Genomic DNA, 18525 nt, shown 5'->3' with positions numbered 1-18525 from the left:
TATTGAGTCATTCTCACATGTAACAGTAACAAGGTTATGACTTATGCAATCTTCCCCGTCACAATCATGTGTCTGGTGTGTGCTTTCTTCGGTACTTTAGTATTCTGCAGCCTTTGCTGTATTCCTTGCCTGCTAGGAGATAATTTTGCTCTTTGTTACTGTTTTGAGCAAGGCATGTTGGCTAGAAAGGGTACGCTCCACAAAGCAAGCTGGCTTTTATTTCTTTGACAGAATAGTGTAAGCATCAGAGGTGAATTGAAAAGATTGAATATTCTGTGGGAATTTCTCCATACATTGTTTGGGTGGTGGTCTCCAATGAATCAAACTTCTCCAATGGCCAATGAAGTCATGTTGGATCAAAAGGAAAGGGCTGAAATTACTCCAGGACATGCTTTACTGAACTCTGACGCTGGGGTGCCTTCAGATTGTCAGCATTTTGTGGGAGGGATTCAAGCGTACTGGGAAATTTAGGTTTGTGCATTTAGAATGGACTTAAGTGATCTGTTGCCTTCGTGCGACAAATCCACTTAAAAAAATAAATGGGCTTTTTGCTGTTAGGAAAGTGACTAAGAAATACATTGAAAGGCGTGTAATGAATGAACGATTTAAAGGAAGACATATAAACACCCCACATGCTAATTAGGATGAGTGCTCATTGATTTATAACCTTTCTACAAACAAATCAGAACAAATGTTCAATAAAGACTAAATAAAATCTAGTTTTGATGTAAGCTTTGTGTGAGCAAATCAGGATGACTGCTGAGTAAGTAGGATATTATTTCTTTGGAGTAGGAAAAAGACACTGTAAGACCAGTATAGGTGATTAGTGACCTACCTTAGAGGGGGGCTATATCTGAGAACAACTAGTCTTATCAGAATGCTTTGAAAATGAAATGGTTTATTTCAGTAATAATAATAGGAGAAAAGCTACAGTTAGTAGTAAAAGAATGAAACTTGAGGGTAACCTTTTTATGTTGCAGAAAAGTGTGTGACGTTTTTGGTAGGCCCTGAGGCTCCCTGCTCTCACCCTTGCCTGATTTTTGTTTTCCAGATGGAGGAAACATGTGAAGATATAGATCAGATGTTCAGCGATTTATTGGGAGAAATGGATTTGCTGACACAGGTATGTTATGCTTTCTTAGCTGATTTGGAGAACTGGTAAAAGAAAGTAAAAAAGAAGGAATAAAGAATCATTCTTCCTGTCTCCATTCATCATTGTTCTTTCTTACTAAATATAATTATTTCAACATACCAAGATTGAGTCCTCATCTGCTGCTCCCACGTTGCCCATGAAATAACCAGTATGAGAGACTTTTTGCAGCTGAAGCAAAACATCACAATGCCTGTTGTGCTAGACCAGCACACCTATCCACATTTTTAAAAAGAAAGGACACTACAGTCATACCTTGTAAGTCAAACAGCTTAGTTCCCGAACGTTGTGGCTCCTGAACTTCGCAAACCCGGAAGTGACTGTTCCAGTTTGTGAACTATTTTTGGAAGCCGAACGTCCGACAGGGCTTCCACGGCTTATAATTGGCTGCAGGAGCTTCCTGAAGCCAAACAGAAGCCATGCTTTAGTTTTTGAACGTTTTGAGTCAAATGGACTTCTGGAACGGATTCTGTTTGACTTCCAAGGTACGACTGTATAACTATCCCTGCATGCATTATGTGGGAATGGGGGATTGTATAGCAGAAACAGGTTACTATGTCGTTGGAGCACATATTTGCTCACTAAATTCTGCTTTCCCTCTTGTGGGGGGTGGGGAGACCTTGTATACAGGGGACCTTGTGTCTTTCATTTTCAGCCATTTGTCTGTTAAACCCTTCACCCAGCCCTCCACCAAGCTACTTTCCTTCCTGTAGGGGAGTTTAATTCCCTCCCTGGCCCACCTCTCTTCTGCTTCTGATTGCTGAGTCCTGCGGCTGCTTTTCCTTTAGAAAAAGAAACCTCTGGGAAATGGGTCGCATATATCCTTTGTAATGTCAAGTTGGCCTTTAGACTTCAGCGAAATGCTGGCAACGTAGCAAAATAAGAATCTATGGCACAAATTACATAAATTTTGAAAGTGTAACTTGAAGCACTTAACCTGCCACTTCGGTTTTATATATGAGTCCCTTGGCATAAAGCTTTATTTCTGATTTTTTTTTTATGGTGTTCAGATAGGTTCCGTCAGTTGTATTTTACTCTGTAGATTAGGAATTCTGCTGGAAGGAGCTTGCAAACCAATAAAATAAAATAAAATATTGTTCGTATCACCACGACCTCCACAGCAGTGCAAAATTCCAGGGCTCCAGGCTCCTACCCAAGGTTCATGTTTCCTTTGGAAATGAGGCACAGGGGAGACTGTGGTGTCTTTATGGCATAGGGTTTATGGACACAGATATATATAACCTGAGCCTGCCATGGAGGGGTTCAGAGCATTGCCACTCCAAAAGGGCCTTGCTTCTCCCATAGGCACACTCCTGGATTCAAAAGAGAAAATCAAACATGCTCCAAAATGTGGCTCTGACCCCCCCTCTCCAGCTTGCTGATCTTTTCCAGACTACAACATCACTGCAAAAACTCCATCCTAAACTTTCCTTTTGTCTTTCGAACTAACTGACCTTTGGTAGGGGGGGGCAGCACTGAGCCACTTCCATTTTCCCAGCTAATGACTCATCCTGACTTGTATTTTTACATGCAAGAATAAATATCTAGCACCTCAGAATTAGAAGGGGAGTCCAGGCACTCGACGAACTTGTAACATTATGATTTAATGGCAGAGTGTTGGCTATCAGAACAGTAACCCCAATTCACTACAGTGGTACCTCGGGTTACATACGCTTCAGGTTACAGACTCCGCTAACCCAGAAATAGTACCTCGGGTTAAGAACTTTGCTTCAGGATGAGAACAGAAATCGCGTGGCGCGGCAGCAGCAGGAGGCCCCATTAGCTAAAGTGGTGCTTCAGGTTAAGAACAGTTTCAGGTTAAGAACGGACCTCCGGAACGAATTAAGTATGTAACCAGAGGTACCACTATATTAAGTTTCTGGCTTCTTAATAATGGATTAGGTGTAAATGAGAAGATAGAATAGCTTGAAAACTAATAAATAACCTTTTCTATGTAGATATTGACACTGAGTCTGCTTTGTGACAGTGGCCACCATCACTGTTTCCCCAGTTTTGTCTCCCCACCTGCCCTCTAAGCTGCTATTTGTCTTGCTGGGGAAACAAACAGCTCTTTTGTGGAAGGTGGTTTAATCAGGGAAACAGCACAGGGGAAAGGATTTTTTAAACCCTGCAAGTGCCCTGGCAACTTAAGCTGTTGCTTTTAAAAAGATATATCAACATCAGGAGGTCCAATCATGGATCTTACATTTTTATTTTTTATTTTTTTGCCCTAAGACAAACTAGATAGTATGCGAAATGCATGACATTTCACTTGCTTGTGTTTTGTTAGTGACTTGGGGAGTTGGGGGGATGGTTGAACACAGCTGTGGAAGCGGGGAGGGGGAGAATGGTTTATAGTCAAAAGTTTCCTGCCCCCCTTATGTTGTTCTCACTGAATACATGATAAATAAACAACTCAAAACTCATTTCCCCCATGACATATGAAGCAGCCTTCAAATGTGTTTGATGTCAAAGGTGGGGTAAGTTATTCTGGAGAAAGCGATGTTAAGACTACACTTCCAATCACAAAGCAAACCTCTTTATTTAGAGAATAACCTGCGCAGTAGATAAGTTTCTGGTCTTAGGATACCTTGAATAACGTTTCTACCATGACTAATGCCATTGACAGTGATATTTCCCCCCTTTCTTCATCAGAGTTTGGGAGTAGAAACACTCCCACCTCCATCCAGCAAAGCAGCCAATGAGGAATTTAGTTTTGCAGTTGGTTTTAAAGATTTAAATGGTGAGTATTTGTATTTTGTATTACTATGATCTGTTTGTGGAGGGAGGGGGGAAACAGTATTTCGCAAAAAGCTAAATGGACACTTTTCTCTTTTGAAACAATTCATTACTTTTGAATGTGTAAAATGACTTTGGTCTAACTCTTGAAACAATGAAAGGTTAAATTTTCTCTTTCTTTCAAAAAAGCGATCCTGTAAATTTTACCAGAGCTATTATTTGCTTTTGACTATGGTACTCAGGTTATTATATTTCATTTCTCTATGCAAATCTTAGCCTGGCTTTTAATACTCGGATGTAAATTCCTCTAGTACAGTATTCCCAGGTGCTCTTTTAAAAACTTGCCTCTGCCACCTCCTTGGCTAGAAGCCATCCTTATTGTAATCTGTGGAACAGCATCTACTCGCACTAGCGGAGCAAGTTGATCAAGATCAGTACTGAAATGATGCCTGAGATATCTTGTATTTCCCGCCCCCTTAACAGAATCCTTAAACGCATTGGAAGATACCGATTTGGATGCTTTAATGTCTGATCTTGTAGCAGACATAAGTGAAGTGGAGAAAGCCACATTCCAAGAACAGAAAGATGCATCTCATTTCCAACATGCTGCCAAGACTCAGGCTCCAGCAAATGCTTCTGTCGCCACTTATGCCCAGTCAAGTTTCCCAAATATTGCCGTTACCCAGGTTGAGGATGATTTGCCGCCACCTCCCCCCGAACTAGCCTTTGGTTTTCCTCCTCCTCCACCACCTGCTCCAACCCAGCCTCCTGAACCACGCACTCAGGTGAGCAGAATCTGTCACGGCTTAAAATTAGCCGCTGTTTCTTCAATACGAAAGGAACTGAGTCAGCATGAGTCAGCTGCCTACAATGAATCGGCAAAGCCTGCATGACTCATGCAACCTTTCACCTACGTATATATAGAGTGGTCATTGATTGTATGTGGTGTGGGTTGGTTGGTAGCTGGTTGCGTTTGATATATATAAAGCTGTCGGTCATGGTTGGAGAAGACTTTTTTAAGAATAAAAGCAGCATTCTGCAAAGTACTCTTTCTCAAGGACTCTTTGTGTCAACTAGGATCCGAGGACCAGGCAAAGGAGATCAGAACCTTTTCCTTTTCAAACAGTAACAGAATCTCATTTCAAAACTCTGCTAGGCTCTTGTTTTAATGTAGCCCTTCACCAGCCTGGTGTCCTCCATATACTTTGGACAGTAAGTTCCATCAGCCATAGCCAGCCTATAATGAGAGTTGTCACCTGGTGGAGGGCACCAGGTTAGCAAAGGCTGTTTTAACGATTCTGCAGATGTTTTCCCTTGCACCAAAAGAGAGAACCTAGAATAGCAAAACGAAAAGCCCTTCTGTTTTAGAAGCAAAATCACTTTCTCCTGACCTTTTCAAGTACAATCCAACTACCCAGAAAGTTGAGACAGCCCCATGTGGAGAAGTATAGTGTTTTTTTAGTCCAGAGAGCTACCACGTCCCCTTTGTCTTTCTGGTTTTGCCTGAGATCACGAAGCAGAGAATTGAATAATATGGAAGTTTTCCTGCTGAAGAGGCAGACTACTTTTCTGTGTAAATTGAAATGTTAAGCTAAAACTGAGTTTGCACCTTCAGCAGGGTGAGAAACTTCAACGAATGGGTGTAAGAACATATCATCCTTGAATCAGACCAAAGACCTATTGAGTCCAGCAGGACCTGAGTGGGATAGCACTTTCCTGCTCCTATTCAGAGAGCTACCATCTCTGATATTGGAGGCAACATATAGCCATAACAAATGTTGGAAGACTCAGGACAGATTTAAAAAACAACAACTGTATTTTTCCATTTATAACATGTCCCCATGTATAAGACGACCCCTATTTTTGGGGACCCCAAATTAAGGAAATGGGGGGAGTTTGCCCAGAGTTGTGGGGCTTTGGGGGGGATTGCCAAAAATCGCTCACCAGCCACCAATCGCCCCAAAATTGCCGCAGCAGAATCCAATCAACAGCAGCCCTTGTTGTAGCCACCAATCACACACCAAATTGCTGCTGACAATCTCTGGCTCACAGCTACAACCAATTGCCCGTCCACCCTTTGCACTATCAGTGTATAAGATGACCCCAAAATTTTAACATTATTTTAGAATAAAAAACATTGTCTTATACACGGAAAACTACAGTACTCATTTACGCAGCACATAGTTTAACTAAGGAACTCATACAATTGTAGAGTTGGAAGGAACCCACGGACTATTTAGTCCAGCCCCTTGCAATGCAGGAATCTGCAGCTGTCCCTTACAAGGATTGCACCTGCAGCCTTGGTGTCATCAGCACCCTGCTCTAACCAACTGAGCTATCCAGGCTGGATTGTGGTGGTCACCAACCTGGATGGTTTTGAAAGAGGATTACACAAATTGATAGAGGAGAAAGCTATCAAAGGTCATGCCCTGCTTCTGAACACCAGTTGCTGGAATTCGCAGAAGGGCAGAGTGCTCTTGAGGTCAAATACTGTTTGCTGGTTTCCCACAGGCATCTGGTTGGGCACTGTGAGAACAGGATGCTGGTCTCTTCTTATGTTCTTGTGTGATGGCCTTAATGTCGGAAATTATAGCGGTCCGCAAAACGAGAAGAAACCAACCAACTAGAAGAGTGGTGTTCAACATAATGGGATGCTGTGCAAACCCATCCTGGAGCAGAAAGCGCCCAAAATTAAATTTTAAAAGGGAGAAGAAATGAAAATGTTCATGAAATGGAAAGGAGATAGAATGCTTCTTACTGGGGTGTGGTGTCTTTCAAAGGGGCTTTACAGTCTTTCTTCTTTCAGGAAGAACAAGAGGCGCAAGCAAAAGCGGACAAGATTAAGCTTGCATTAGAAAAACTGAAGGAAGCCAAAGTTAAAAAGGTAGCAGTCTCTATTTTATTTTATTTTTGCAAAAGTATTGACAGTCAAACCTTACGATTTTAAACAACCATTTTATACAGTCAAGTATTGGCTTGTTTCATGTACCTTCCCCTCCATTTTGTTTGTCTGTTGATTTGATGATTTGCCAATATGTCCAGATCACAAACCAGACTGGTCATACCTGTTTTCCACCAAGCTGTGGCTATTCCACTTCTGTTTACTGAAGGCGGTTTTTCCTTCATAAATATTTATTTCAGAACAGTTAAAGGACAGTAGCAATAAAATATACACAAAACAATTAAAAAAAACAAATAGATGTGTTTGATAACATTAAACACATTTAGAACAGGAGTGTTATCATGAAAAATAGCCGTACATGGGAACTGTAGCCCTAAGGACTGCTAATGACTTTTTAAAGAAACGAAAGTAGCTGCCCTTTCCATGAGGTGTAAAAATATGTCACCTTGGCTTAGATCCTACCCTCTTCAGTGAACACAACAGAGAAGTCTGTTTATGAAATCTGAATGGTCAGCCTCCTTCTGCAGCTGTAATGGCATGTGCAGCCGAGTAGAGCCGTGGAGCCTGACATCCGCGTTGCTGCTGTTTAAGTGGATGAGGCAGGTATGGGACTTGGTGGCAGTGAAGTTGGGGCTGCATGGGCTCACGGACAGGACAGCAAATTGACTCAGCCAACATGCCTGCACACCTTGTTGCTGTGCTGCCCTGCTCCACTCTGGCCCAGGTAAGCAGCAACAATGTCAGGCTCCAGAGCTCTGGCCCACTACTTGCCCCACGATTTCCCCAAAAACTCACTGTGCACCCACCCACCCAAAAAATCTGCTCCTAAGGTTGGAGGAACCTTGTGAATGGTTTCCGTGCTGTGATGGCTGCAGGTGGGTGGGAAGGTTAGCAGTACCGCACAGACACACGCTTTTGCTAAATAGAAGAGTAATTGAGAGTCTTAAGTCTTTGGGTTTTATTTAGAATATCACCAAGGTGCTACACTAAATGGATTTCCACTTGTGCAATTCTCCCCAAATCTGTTATAGGGGTTCCCCCAACCCTCTGGAGTAGAATATAAAAATGCTATCACCATATTTCTGGGCAATCCCAAATATTGGCCTGGCATTATTTCCACTACCCTTTACCTTTTCTTCTCAAGGAATTATGATAGTGTATTCAAAACAACCAAATATTCTGCACAAGTACCAAAGTACAAGTTACTACCAAAGTACAAGTTACTAAAGTGGAGGGACTTGGAAAGAATACAGTTAGTTTCTCAACACTCCTTGCTTTTTATAGTTTGAGCAAAATTCAACACTGCACTGCCAGAGCTGTTCGTGCAGAGATCTTATAATTAGAATTAGCAGAACTAAAGTAACATTTCCTGGCAAGGAACTGACTTTTTTATTTTCTTAGATGCAGACAGATAGTAGGACTGTGATTATTTAGGAAGCCTCAAGTCTCCTTCCAGTGAACACTTCTCTTTTCACTTTGTGGAAACAAGCGTTTTGATCATGAAGTAGTAGATAGGAACCTCTGTTTTACCAAGACCCAGTAATAATTGAGAACCATTGTAGCTGATCGTAGTAAACGCAAACATGAACAACATGTGCCAATTGCTTAACATGTGAAAAAATTGCTTAACATGGGGGGGGGAAATGCACAGCCTGTTGATTGTAGCTATTATAAAGTCAAAAGGTAGTTCTGGCTGAGAGCGAGAGACTAACTAGTCCAGGATAGCCCAGCTTGCTTCATAGCAGAATGAGGATTTAGACCTTTATTGCTAACACTCTAACCACTAGACCACATTAGAGCACCTGCTCCTTTCATTGTTGTGCAGCTGGAGGTATCTCAGCAAATGCAGCTTTTTTGTGGCAGAGTATTGGAGGGCTTTGAAAAGCTGGAAGTGCCCAAATTCCCATGTCTGCAAAACCATTAAAGGTTCAGTGTCTCTAATGCAGAAAGGTCAGTTACCCCTGAATTGGTGCATACCTGAACAACGGCTTCCTATTTCTTCCGACAGAATGCTTTAATATACAAGTGAGATTCTGTCCTGGTGAAAGGCAGGTACTATATTCTCTTAGACACAGCCCTTTCTTCTGCACAGTCTATGCCAATCCTAGACCTGTGTAGTCAGCCATGCGGGTCATCAGAAACAGTCACCAATTAACAAATCTCTCAAGCAGAGATCAGAAGATCTGGTAGGTGTTTTTTATCCCCGAAGTCAATATAAAATGAGATTAGGTGTTGAATTTCCAGCCAGTTATAACTGGATTCTAGATTAGGTCTGATCTGATGGGTTTGTTGTTCCTTCATTTTATATTAACCCACCCAGTATTATGTCCTCCTCTGAGAAGGTTCTAAAAGTAAACCACACAGAGAATGTGAGAAAATAATAATAATTTCAGGGAAACTACATAATGTTGCCAGCTGATGAGGAAAAACTAGTGCAGCCTGCTTCTGTGTCTTTAATAGTAGCCTGATTTGCTACCACCAGGAAGAGGAGCTTTTAACGAGAGGGGGAAATGCATTAAAACCTCCTAATTTTTGCTGAAGCTGATGCTGTTAAAGATGTAGGAGCAAGAGCTGGTAAAAATGTTGGCAACTCTGCTATCATGCAAACTGTATGTTTAATAATGTTTTAGAGAAACGATCTGTATATTTACATGACATTTCAGTTACTCTTTACTCAAAACATGAATTCTGTCTTGGAAAGGGGCAGGGAAGTAGAGCTGTTGACTTGGTAGTGTTCCCAAGACATAGTATGTCCCCCACCCCCCACCCCCAGGTCCAATTTTCTGATACATGATGGATTTGAATTGGCAATAATCTCTCAGATCAGCCCAGGCAGATTCTTGACCACAGTAGCCTTTTGGTCCACATTGAAATTAACTGCCTCATCTATTATTCTCTCTGCAGCTTGTTGTCAAGGTGCACATGAATGATAACAGTACGAAATCCCTGATGGTGGATGAACGGCAAGAGGCACGTGATGTATTGGACAATCTCTTTGAAAAAACCCACTGCGACTGTAATGTGGACTGGTGCCTTTATGAAATATACCCAGAGCTACAAATAGGTACGTTGCAAAGATTTTGGATCTTCTTACGCTATATTTTTAGAGCTTTACTAGAAAGCGTTTTGGTGATGCCACATCAGGCAACATTTTGCCGTTGTCATCCAGCGCCCATCTCTTTGTTTTGGTGGGTTCTTGTTTGTGTCCAATAGATCTGAGCTCCTAGTTTTGGTATGTCTTCTTTCCACTAATGGTGTGTGTCACACACTAGGGACGGTGCCCCCTCCCTTTACTCCTTGCCAAAGCCATCCCACTTCCCCGCTTTCCTTACACTTCACCTAGGCCACCCGTCTGCCTGCTCACCCATCTGGGTCTGCCCACCTCAGTCTCTGGTTGCCTGCTTATCACCCTCCAATGTGGTGCCATGCCCAAGCAGTTCTAAGAGCCCAGCCTGTCATAATGCTGTAGTTCACAGCGCCACCTACCTGTAGGTAGCAAACTGCTGCATCACGACAGCCTTACATGTTTATTATATGTAAGGATATATAAATATATACATGCAGGGGAGTGTTAAAAGAAAAAGTCTGAAATATCAAAGTACCTAGTGAAATCTAGGGAATTCCTTTGCAAACTTTTACAAACTGGGGAAAAAAGAAAATCTGGGAAGTTTTTCTGTTTTGGCAAAGATGCTTTCGTATGGTCTAGTCTATCATGGCTCTTGGGGTCTGAATATTATGGATAAGCAATTGCTTTGAACCATTTTTAAAAGGTAAAGGTAAAGAACCCCTGACAGTTAAGTCCAGTCGCAGATGACTCTGGGGTTGTGGCGCTTTCTCGCTTTACAGGCCAAGGGAGCCGGCGTTTATCCGCAGACAGTTTTTCTGGGTCATGTGGCCAGCATGACTAAGCCGCTTCTGGCACAAAAGAACACCGAAACCAGAGCAGGGCACGGAAACACCGTTTACCTTACTGATGGAGTGGTACCTATTTATCTACTTGCACTTTTTGTTGTGCTTTTGAACTGCTAGGTTCGCAGGAGCTAGGACCGAGCAACAGGAGCTCACCCCATTGCAGGGATTAGAACCGCCAACCTTCTGATCGGCAAGCCCAAGAGGCTCAGTGGTTTAGACCACAGCGCCACCCGCGTCGTTTTGAACCATTTTACTACATTTAAATATAGGAATGTGCTCTGATGAAGGAGCATGTGTGTAATAGATCTATCTGTCTTAACATTTCTGGTTTGGGTTTCCCTAGAAAGATTTTTTGAAGACCATGAAAATGTGATTGAAGTCTTATCACATTGGACCCGGGACACTGAGAATAAGATTCTGTTTTTGGAAAAAAAGGAAAAATACGCTGTGTTTAAAAACCCACAGGTAAAGTAACATAACTTAGGCAAGCTGGTGGATAGTAAGATTTTAGTTCATACAGTAATGACTAGATATTTTATTTGCTCTGCAGCCCAAGTGACAAAGATTGAAGGTGCGTCCAGTCTTGATATATCAAAGGGATCTTGAGTTGTGCTTCCTATGTATCAGAGCACAATATTGGTTACTAAACACTAAATAGTCATTCTCAAGAATAGTCACTAAAGGTCAAAACTGAAGTAACACCAAAGTGCATTTTAGCATCCAACAAGGAAAGGGAGATTTCGGTGGATTTCTTGATTTATCCATTTGGTGAGCCCCACTTCACTCATTCAGTGTGCCATGGGCTCTGGGAATCACTCTGTTCATGGGATAATTAGTTTTATTTTCCCAGGGAAATCGTGTTAAAAGGCTTTGCTCCATTTTACTCCAGTGACTCATTAAAATGGATGGTCACAAGCTTGTGTTGGAAGCTGCAACATCGTTAGTATGTACAACTCCACATCCTCAAAATATCTTTATAACGTGAAATTTAATTCACTTTGTAAAGTGACTGCTATGACAAATGGACTGCTCTTTGGGAAGATCAGTGTGTTTCCCAGACCTGGCTTAGCAGCATTGCAGAATAAACTTATCTCACACCAGCTGCTGCTGCTGTAATTATTTCTCTCAGTGCACCCCTGTTAATGCATCTTCACTGTAGAACTGGGGTGACCATGGGGTTTTGTATGAGGATGCAAACTCAAATTCCTGGAAAGCATAAGAAAACCAAACCATCCAACCCACATTTAGGGGGGATGCATAGTGACCTTGGAGGCCCGTGCTGCTTATGATAACATAGTCTTAATTGTGTGTGTTTGATAAAGTTTCATTTGGTATACAGCCTGCATGCAGAGCAATGGACCAAGGAATCCACCCCTCTTTCAGTTAATTAGCTGGACGTTGTGTGGTTAATAAGGAAGAGCCAGGTGCAGTCACTCAACAATGAAAATACAGATAATTACTACACAGCTGCCTCAATCACTATGCCCCAACCTTCCTGTGTACTGGTGGGTGAAGGATGAGCTGGAATAAGTAAATGGGCTAGCTTATTTATGCTTGCCATGACACATAAAGGAAAATAACAGCAGAAGGACATCAAATTCCGCTTTTAAAAAAATAAAATTCATTGCCTGCTTTTCATTCTAAAATAATCCCAAACCTGGGTACAACGCCAATAAAAATGGGGGGGGGGAATCATATAAACTTGTATTCAATTAACTTTTACTCAGAGTAAGCCCACTGAATAGTTGTGACCAACTTAGGCCCATTAATTTCAGTGGGTCTATCTACTCTGAGCAAAGGCTAGTTGACTACAACCAATAATTAACCAATAATCAGTAACACGATAAAGCATTGGTTTACAAATGTATTGTTTTATTTATTTATAAATGTTGTTGCTGCTTTTTACAATAAAATTATGAAGTGGGGTACAATACTGATAAAATGCAACAAAACATTCCCATCAGTAAAACACGCAAGAGCACATGCACAGTTAAATAGCTTTTTACAAAGTGCCGTGGCAAAGATTCAACCAAAAACCTGGGTGAATAAGTAGATTTTCCGTTGGTGCCAAAACGTTACATCTTGGCATAAACTCTTTCTGAGGGCCACTAGCAATTCTCTAGTTAAAGTAAAAGAACACAATGCACAATGCTTGTTTTGAGAATCACATTTTCATATAACGAAAAACAGTTGTCCGTGGGAATCACAGAAATGGAGACCGTTTTGCTCCCAACCAACAACTACCAATTGTTAAGTGGGAAAGCTGGTAGAAAAGAGAAACTAAACATTAGTTTTTAAGCTATACTTCTAATACTTAGGTTTGTGTTACAATCCCAGGAGAATCAACAAAATTGTTAAGCGACCTGCCTTTTCACAGAGATTTATTTATTTAATATATTTATACCCTCTCCATTAGTATATCTCATAACAAGATGGCTTACAAGAATGTATAGTCTCTCCTTTGCATGCATGCGTGTATAGGCAATATAATGCTCACCAGCATTTTTACGTTGTATAATTTGCAGCAGAACTAAGCTGCATATAGTGTCTGCTTTGTCAGAGAATATTTCTCCTCATAGTATTTTCAGAAAGGAACCACAGACGTGTGGTCTTCTTCAATGGTGCTATAGTCTATAGGAGATCACATGACAATATATCCACCTATATAACATGCAGCCTCATCCTTTGGCCCAGCCTGCTTATTGAAGGATGGTGAATGGCAAGCGTTTTCCCTTTTTAGCAATGGAAGAGTATCAAATAAGCAACAATGCATAGCAATGCTGAAAAATGAGACACAGGAAAAAACAACACATCTGTATTAATATGGGTTTGACAAGCAAGGTCATATGCTGTTGTCAAAAACTCCTGTCAATTATCCTTCTTGTTTACCAGTACCAAAATGTGGTCTATAGCAACTGAGTTAAAGATACAGGGTTTCCCCTTTAAATAAATACCAGATGCTCAAATATAAATTGCTTGTAGCCAGAGGAAGTTCTTAAAAAAAGAAAAAAAGGCTGTGAGCAGCTGTTTTGAGTTTGTTCCATGGTGAAAATAGCAAGATGAGAATTGGGTTTGTTCGTGCATATGCAAACATAAACAAATGCAAACAGCTTTGGTCGTCTTTTAAGGGGACATTAGGTGCAATGCATGTGTTTTCCGCGCAAGCCTCGCTGAAATTTTGGTTTCCTGTGCAAGTCTCAGTGTCCAAGAAGAGCATGATTGTTCTATGTATATGGTACTTCCCTGGAAGTTAATTCCCATTAAAATTTCAAGGACTTTCCCAAGTAAATGTGATTAGGGTCGGGCTTTGGCAGCATAGTTGTATGGGATTTACTCCTGGGAAAATCGGCATAGGATTGAAGTGTTAATGGCTTTCATATGTATCATGAATACACTGCTTATGTACAGAAATACCTTTCCCTCTCTTTCCATTGCGGAGACTCATATTCAAAATGGTCATGTGAAGTCACATAAATTTGTTTCCATGTTTAACTCAGACTTCTCACCTCTTGCGCTTCTTTGCCAAATTCCTCACCAGCCTTCACTGATCATAGTCTGTATAATGAAAGTAGTGATCATAGGATACAAGTAGTCCACTCTAATGAATGAGGAAACACACACTGAAAATTATTTTGCATAGAAAATGTGTGATAGAATGCAGGTGTTATTTTATTGCTAAGTTTTTTTAAAAAAACATCTGTTTTTTGCACCTTCCTGAGAGCTCTGATTGGCTATCTGACTTGTCCAAGGCCCTCACTTTTTCATCATAGTTGTCACCAGCTGCTCCTCCAGCTCCTCCCTGCTACCACCTGCTTGTTTGCTAGGCAAATGAACAGGCACACAGCGGTACCTACTGCTCCTGAGAGCTCTGATTGGCTGTCTGATTGGAAACTTTATATGGACTATGGCAGCTACTGGGACTTTGACGTGAAATGCAATTTGGTAGACACAGGTATAGCACCTGCTATTTGCACCTGTTGTTTTAGGTCTAGTGACCTTCCCAGTTTATGGACATTGCCTTATCATCATCACCCTTCTTTGCATTTTTAATTAGAATTTCTACTTGACCAATAAAGGGAAAAATGAAAGCAAGGAAATGAATGAAAAAAGCAAAGAGGCTTTACTGGAGGTAAGCAAAAGTTTGGGATAAGCAACACTGCATTTGGCTATGAAATGGATGGATGTCTTCCTAAGACCCCAAAAGCTATAGACGTTTTTTTAGCAAAAACAGAAAGCTCTAGCACAATAGGATTAAATGCACAATTCTCACAATGGAGGGGTGTGAGATGTGAGGTCCCCAAAGAATCAGTATTGACTTTGTAACTCTAAATCACAAATGATTTAGAGTTAAAGGTAAGCAGTGAGGTAAGCCAAGTTTGCTGATGACACCAGATTGTTTAAGGTGGTAAGAAGAACAACAACAAAGGATTAGGACATCCTTTCTAAAACTTGGGCCCCCAAATGTTGTTGCACTACAACTCCCATCATCCCTGACCACTGGTCCTGGTAGTTAGGGATGATAGGAGTTTGAGAAAGGCTGCCTTAGGAGATATTATTTTTGTATAGTTAATCTGCTAACCTGTGGCCAGTGTGCTGCTCTTGCTAACATGACTGCTTGTGGGCAGGCAGTAGCTTAGTGGCAGAACACTTGCTTTGCCTACAGAAACATCTGAAGTTCAGTCCTTGGAAAGGCTCTGAAATATCTCCATCCATTGTGCTGTTCCCCTGTGTGTAGTCCTTTTTTGAGTGCGCAAATCATTTGTGTACATAATCTCAATAGCCTTTGCGACCTACAAGGGGCCATAGCTCGGTGATAGGGGACATGTTCAGCCCCTGGCCTCTTTAGGTAAGGCTACGAAGGACTCCAGTCTGGAAGCCCCGGAAAGTGGCTACCAGCTCGTGCAGGCAGAACAGAGCTACCTGGCTCTGACGTTTCCTGCGTTCCGCTTCTGTTTTGTCTAACCCCATTTTCACTCCACAGGAAAGCTTCTGTGGCACATCTGTCATTGTACCAGAAGTTGAAGGGGCCCTTTATTTAAAAGAAGACGGGAAGAAGTCTTGGAAGAGACGTTATTTTCTCCTGCGAGCTTCTGGAATTTATTACGTACCCAAAGGAAAGACCAAGGTCAGGCAAGTCAAAGAAATCCTTTCAGGCAATAAAGCAATTCATGAAGGTGAAAGTAAAGAAATCCCAAGGTGACATTCTAAGGGCAGCATCTGGTGCACCTGAGAGGGGTCCTTCTTTGGGCTGCAACACTTGTGCAAATATTAGAATAGAGTTGCTGGGCTCCTTTGGGGCTACCCCCACCCCCACTCCCTCCAGGTTTGTTTTTCCAGTTAGATTAAAAAAACATTTCGTTTCTTTAAAACCCAGACATGAAAGGAAACCAAAAAGGCCAAATCTGTAGTTGCCCATTCAAAGTAAAAAGGTGCCATTACTTTTCGTCTAGTTCCCTATGGAAACGTATCTCAACAGTTTGCAAACATTCAGGGGGTTTTTTTGGCACGAGGCAAGCAGAAGAGTCTTGCCATTGTTCAAGGCAGGCTAAAGAGAAAGTTAGAGAAGTATCAAATTTGGCTTTGATAGCCTCTTTCCTTCCTTCCTTCCTTCCTTCCTTCCTTCCTTCCTTCCTTCCTTCCTTCCGCACATCTGCCATGCATTTTTTTCTACCAAAGATTGTTCTTTGTTTGGATAATAAAGGTAAAGGTAAAGGGACCCCTGACTATTAGGTCCAGTCGTGGCTGACTCTGGGGTTGCGGTGCTCATCTCGCTTTATTGGCCAAAGGAGCCAGCGTACAGCTTCCGGGTCATGTGCCCAGCATGACTAAGCCACTTCTGGCAAACCAGAGCAGCGTACAGAAACGCCGTTTACCTTCCCGCCGGAGCGGTACCTATTTATCTACTTGCACTTTGACATGCTTTCAAACTGCTAGGTTGGCAGGAGCAGGGACCGAGCAACGGGAGCTCACCCCGTCACGGTGATTCGAACCGCCAACCTTCTGATTGGCAAGTCCTAGGCTCTGTGGTTTAAAAGCGTCCCTAGGATGTAGCTTTTGAGGGGAGACAAGGAATCCCTTTTCTCTCTCCTTTTGTTTTGGTTCCACACCCCCCACAGAGGCTAAGGGATTCTCTGAATCTATGATTTTGGTATATTACTAACAAGCTTGAGCTTCCTATACTTACCACCCATGTGCCCCCTCCCGCAAATGCATAAGGGAGAGTAAAGAAGACTATAGCTGGAGGGAGGGTGGAAATCAGCTTAAATTGGTGGGGGGGTGGGGGGAGGTCCTCACTTCAGCAGATTTCCGTTCTTTTCACACACATTTTGTTGAAGTGAATGGGCACAGTCTGGCAGTATCACGTCAGAAAATTCACCTTGAATTGCCATCCAGAAATACATAAGGAAAGTGAACAGCAATTCATGGCTGGAGGGACATATCTCTGTTCTGCCAGTAACATGTGTGCATATATTCTTCACTTAAAACATCACAGAGCATGTTACAGTCTGGGACCTGTAAAGATGCAAATTCATTATTTGCACCTTTTACAGGGCTCCTCTTAATTCGGTTATGGAAGGGGTCATGAACAGTGCATGGCACTGAAATCCCACCCACTGACAACTTGCCCTGCCCTTCCTAGCTTCGTGTTCTTAAAGTCTACAAGCATGCTTTTCTCTCAGGTCCTAATGACCGGTTACCTGCAGCTATGCATAACTGAACTCCTAACACACCTTTCCCCCATCCTCAGTCCAGGAAAAGCTGGTTTGGGAGGAAGCCATTTGGAATGGATGGTGGGGGGGTTAACAGTATTAAAACACAAACAGAAGGCACAGGTGTGGTTCTGATAGTTATCAGGATAGCATCAGGTGTGGAGGGTGAGTTTAACCCTTGCTTCCTTGCTGCGGAGCTGAGAAAATTGCAAAGAACTTCAGAGAAGGGACTCTTGCTGCAGTCGCCATGGCTCTTCAGACCCGCCCCCAGCAGAGCTTCCATTTACAGTCTTTATAAATGTGCATGTTAGATGCGAATACCTATTTAATGCCGCATCTAGTTTGTCATCAGTTGGCTTAAAGCGTAGCCAAAGTCAGGAAGAATTCTGAGACTGTGTTCCATTTCCATTAAAGAAGCATCACATGAATGCCTGTCTTATGTGGTTTACTCACAGTCCCTTAGCTCGGAAATTGGGTGCACTACTGCACTAGTAAGAAAAACTTCGTTGCCATAGCAACCCGTTAAGAACAAGCAAGGACTATTTCACAGCACTAGACAAAAGGCTACTAGAGGTGAGAGGGAGATTTGCCCTTTTAATGCAGCCTGGAGCAGAATCACAGATCAACATTGCACTTGTATACAAATAAACCTTGAACATGACTGGAGAAAAATTCATTATTTTATAAAGATGCTTGAACCCATGCTGGCATTTTCCAGTGAACATGAATTATATATGTGGTTTTCTTGCACATGTGGGCATTGTATTTTACCCCTTAAAGTGACGATCCACCCAGTGTTTTAGCATTGGGGAGGCCACAGGGGCGGTTACCCTTGGTGCAAAATTATTAGGGGCGCAAAATTTCAACAACCGGTGTTGCCTCAATACAGACTGCGCCCTTAAGTATTTGAGCAGAAGAATGTGCTTTGAATGTGTTTTAAAGGTGGTGTGTTTACACAGCCATTATAGAAACATCTAAGGATACATTGGTTCCAGGGGATCACAGTAACTTGCGTACCCTTCTAAAAAGGAAACTAAAGTCAGATTGTGTTAGAATACGTGGGTAAGAAATCTGTTTAGGAAAGTTCATGGTACCGCATTAGGAAATAAAAA

The 18525-nt window shown here is 42.0% G+C and overlaps 1 protein-coding gene across 2 annotated transcripts in view; it reads left to right on the top strand.

The window, feature by feature from the left end:
• The window catches only part of APBB1IP (amyloid beta precursor protein binding family B member 1 interacting protein), a 49381-nt gene that overhangs the window by 19734 nt on the left and 11122 nt on the right, over positions 1-18525 (top strand). Inside the window, exons 2-9 of one of the 2 annotated variants that reach the window (XM_053410101.1) lie at positions 1052-1123; positions 3806-3893; positions 4373-4674; positions 6696-6773; positions 9696-9855; positions 11047-11168; positions 14758-14832; positions 15685-15828. In XM_053410101.1, the coding sequence (XP_053266076.1) occupies positions 1052-1123; positions 3806-3893; positions 4373-4674; positions 6696-6773; positions 9696-9855; positions 11047-11168; positions 14758-14832; positions 15685-15828 (1041 nt within the window). Of the gene's footprint in view, positions 1-1049; positions 1124-3805; positions 3894-4372; positions 4675-6695; positions 6774-9695; positions 9856-11046; positions 11169-14757; positions 14833-15684; positions 15829-18525 lie in introns of those variants that run through there. The other variant, XM_053410102.1, reaches the window with a different exon arrangement.

Source organism: Podarcis raffonei, chromosome 12 (assembly GCF_027172205.1).
Source record: "Podarcis raffonei isolate rPodRaf1 chromosome 12, rPodRaf1.pri, whole genome shotgun sequence".
NCBI classification, from domain to species: domain Eukaryota; kingdom Metazoa; phylum Chordata; class Lepidosauria; order Squamata; family Lacertidae; genus Podarcis; species Podarcis raffonei.
Note: the sequence above shows the minus strand (reverse complement) of the source record. Positions and strands in the feature narration are given on the sequence as shown.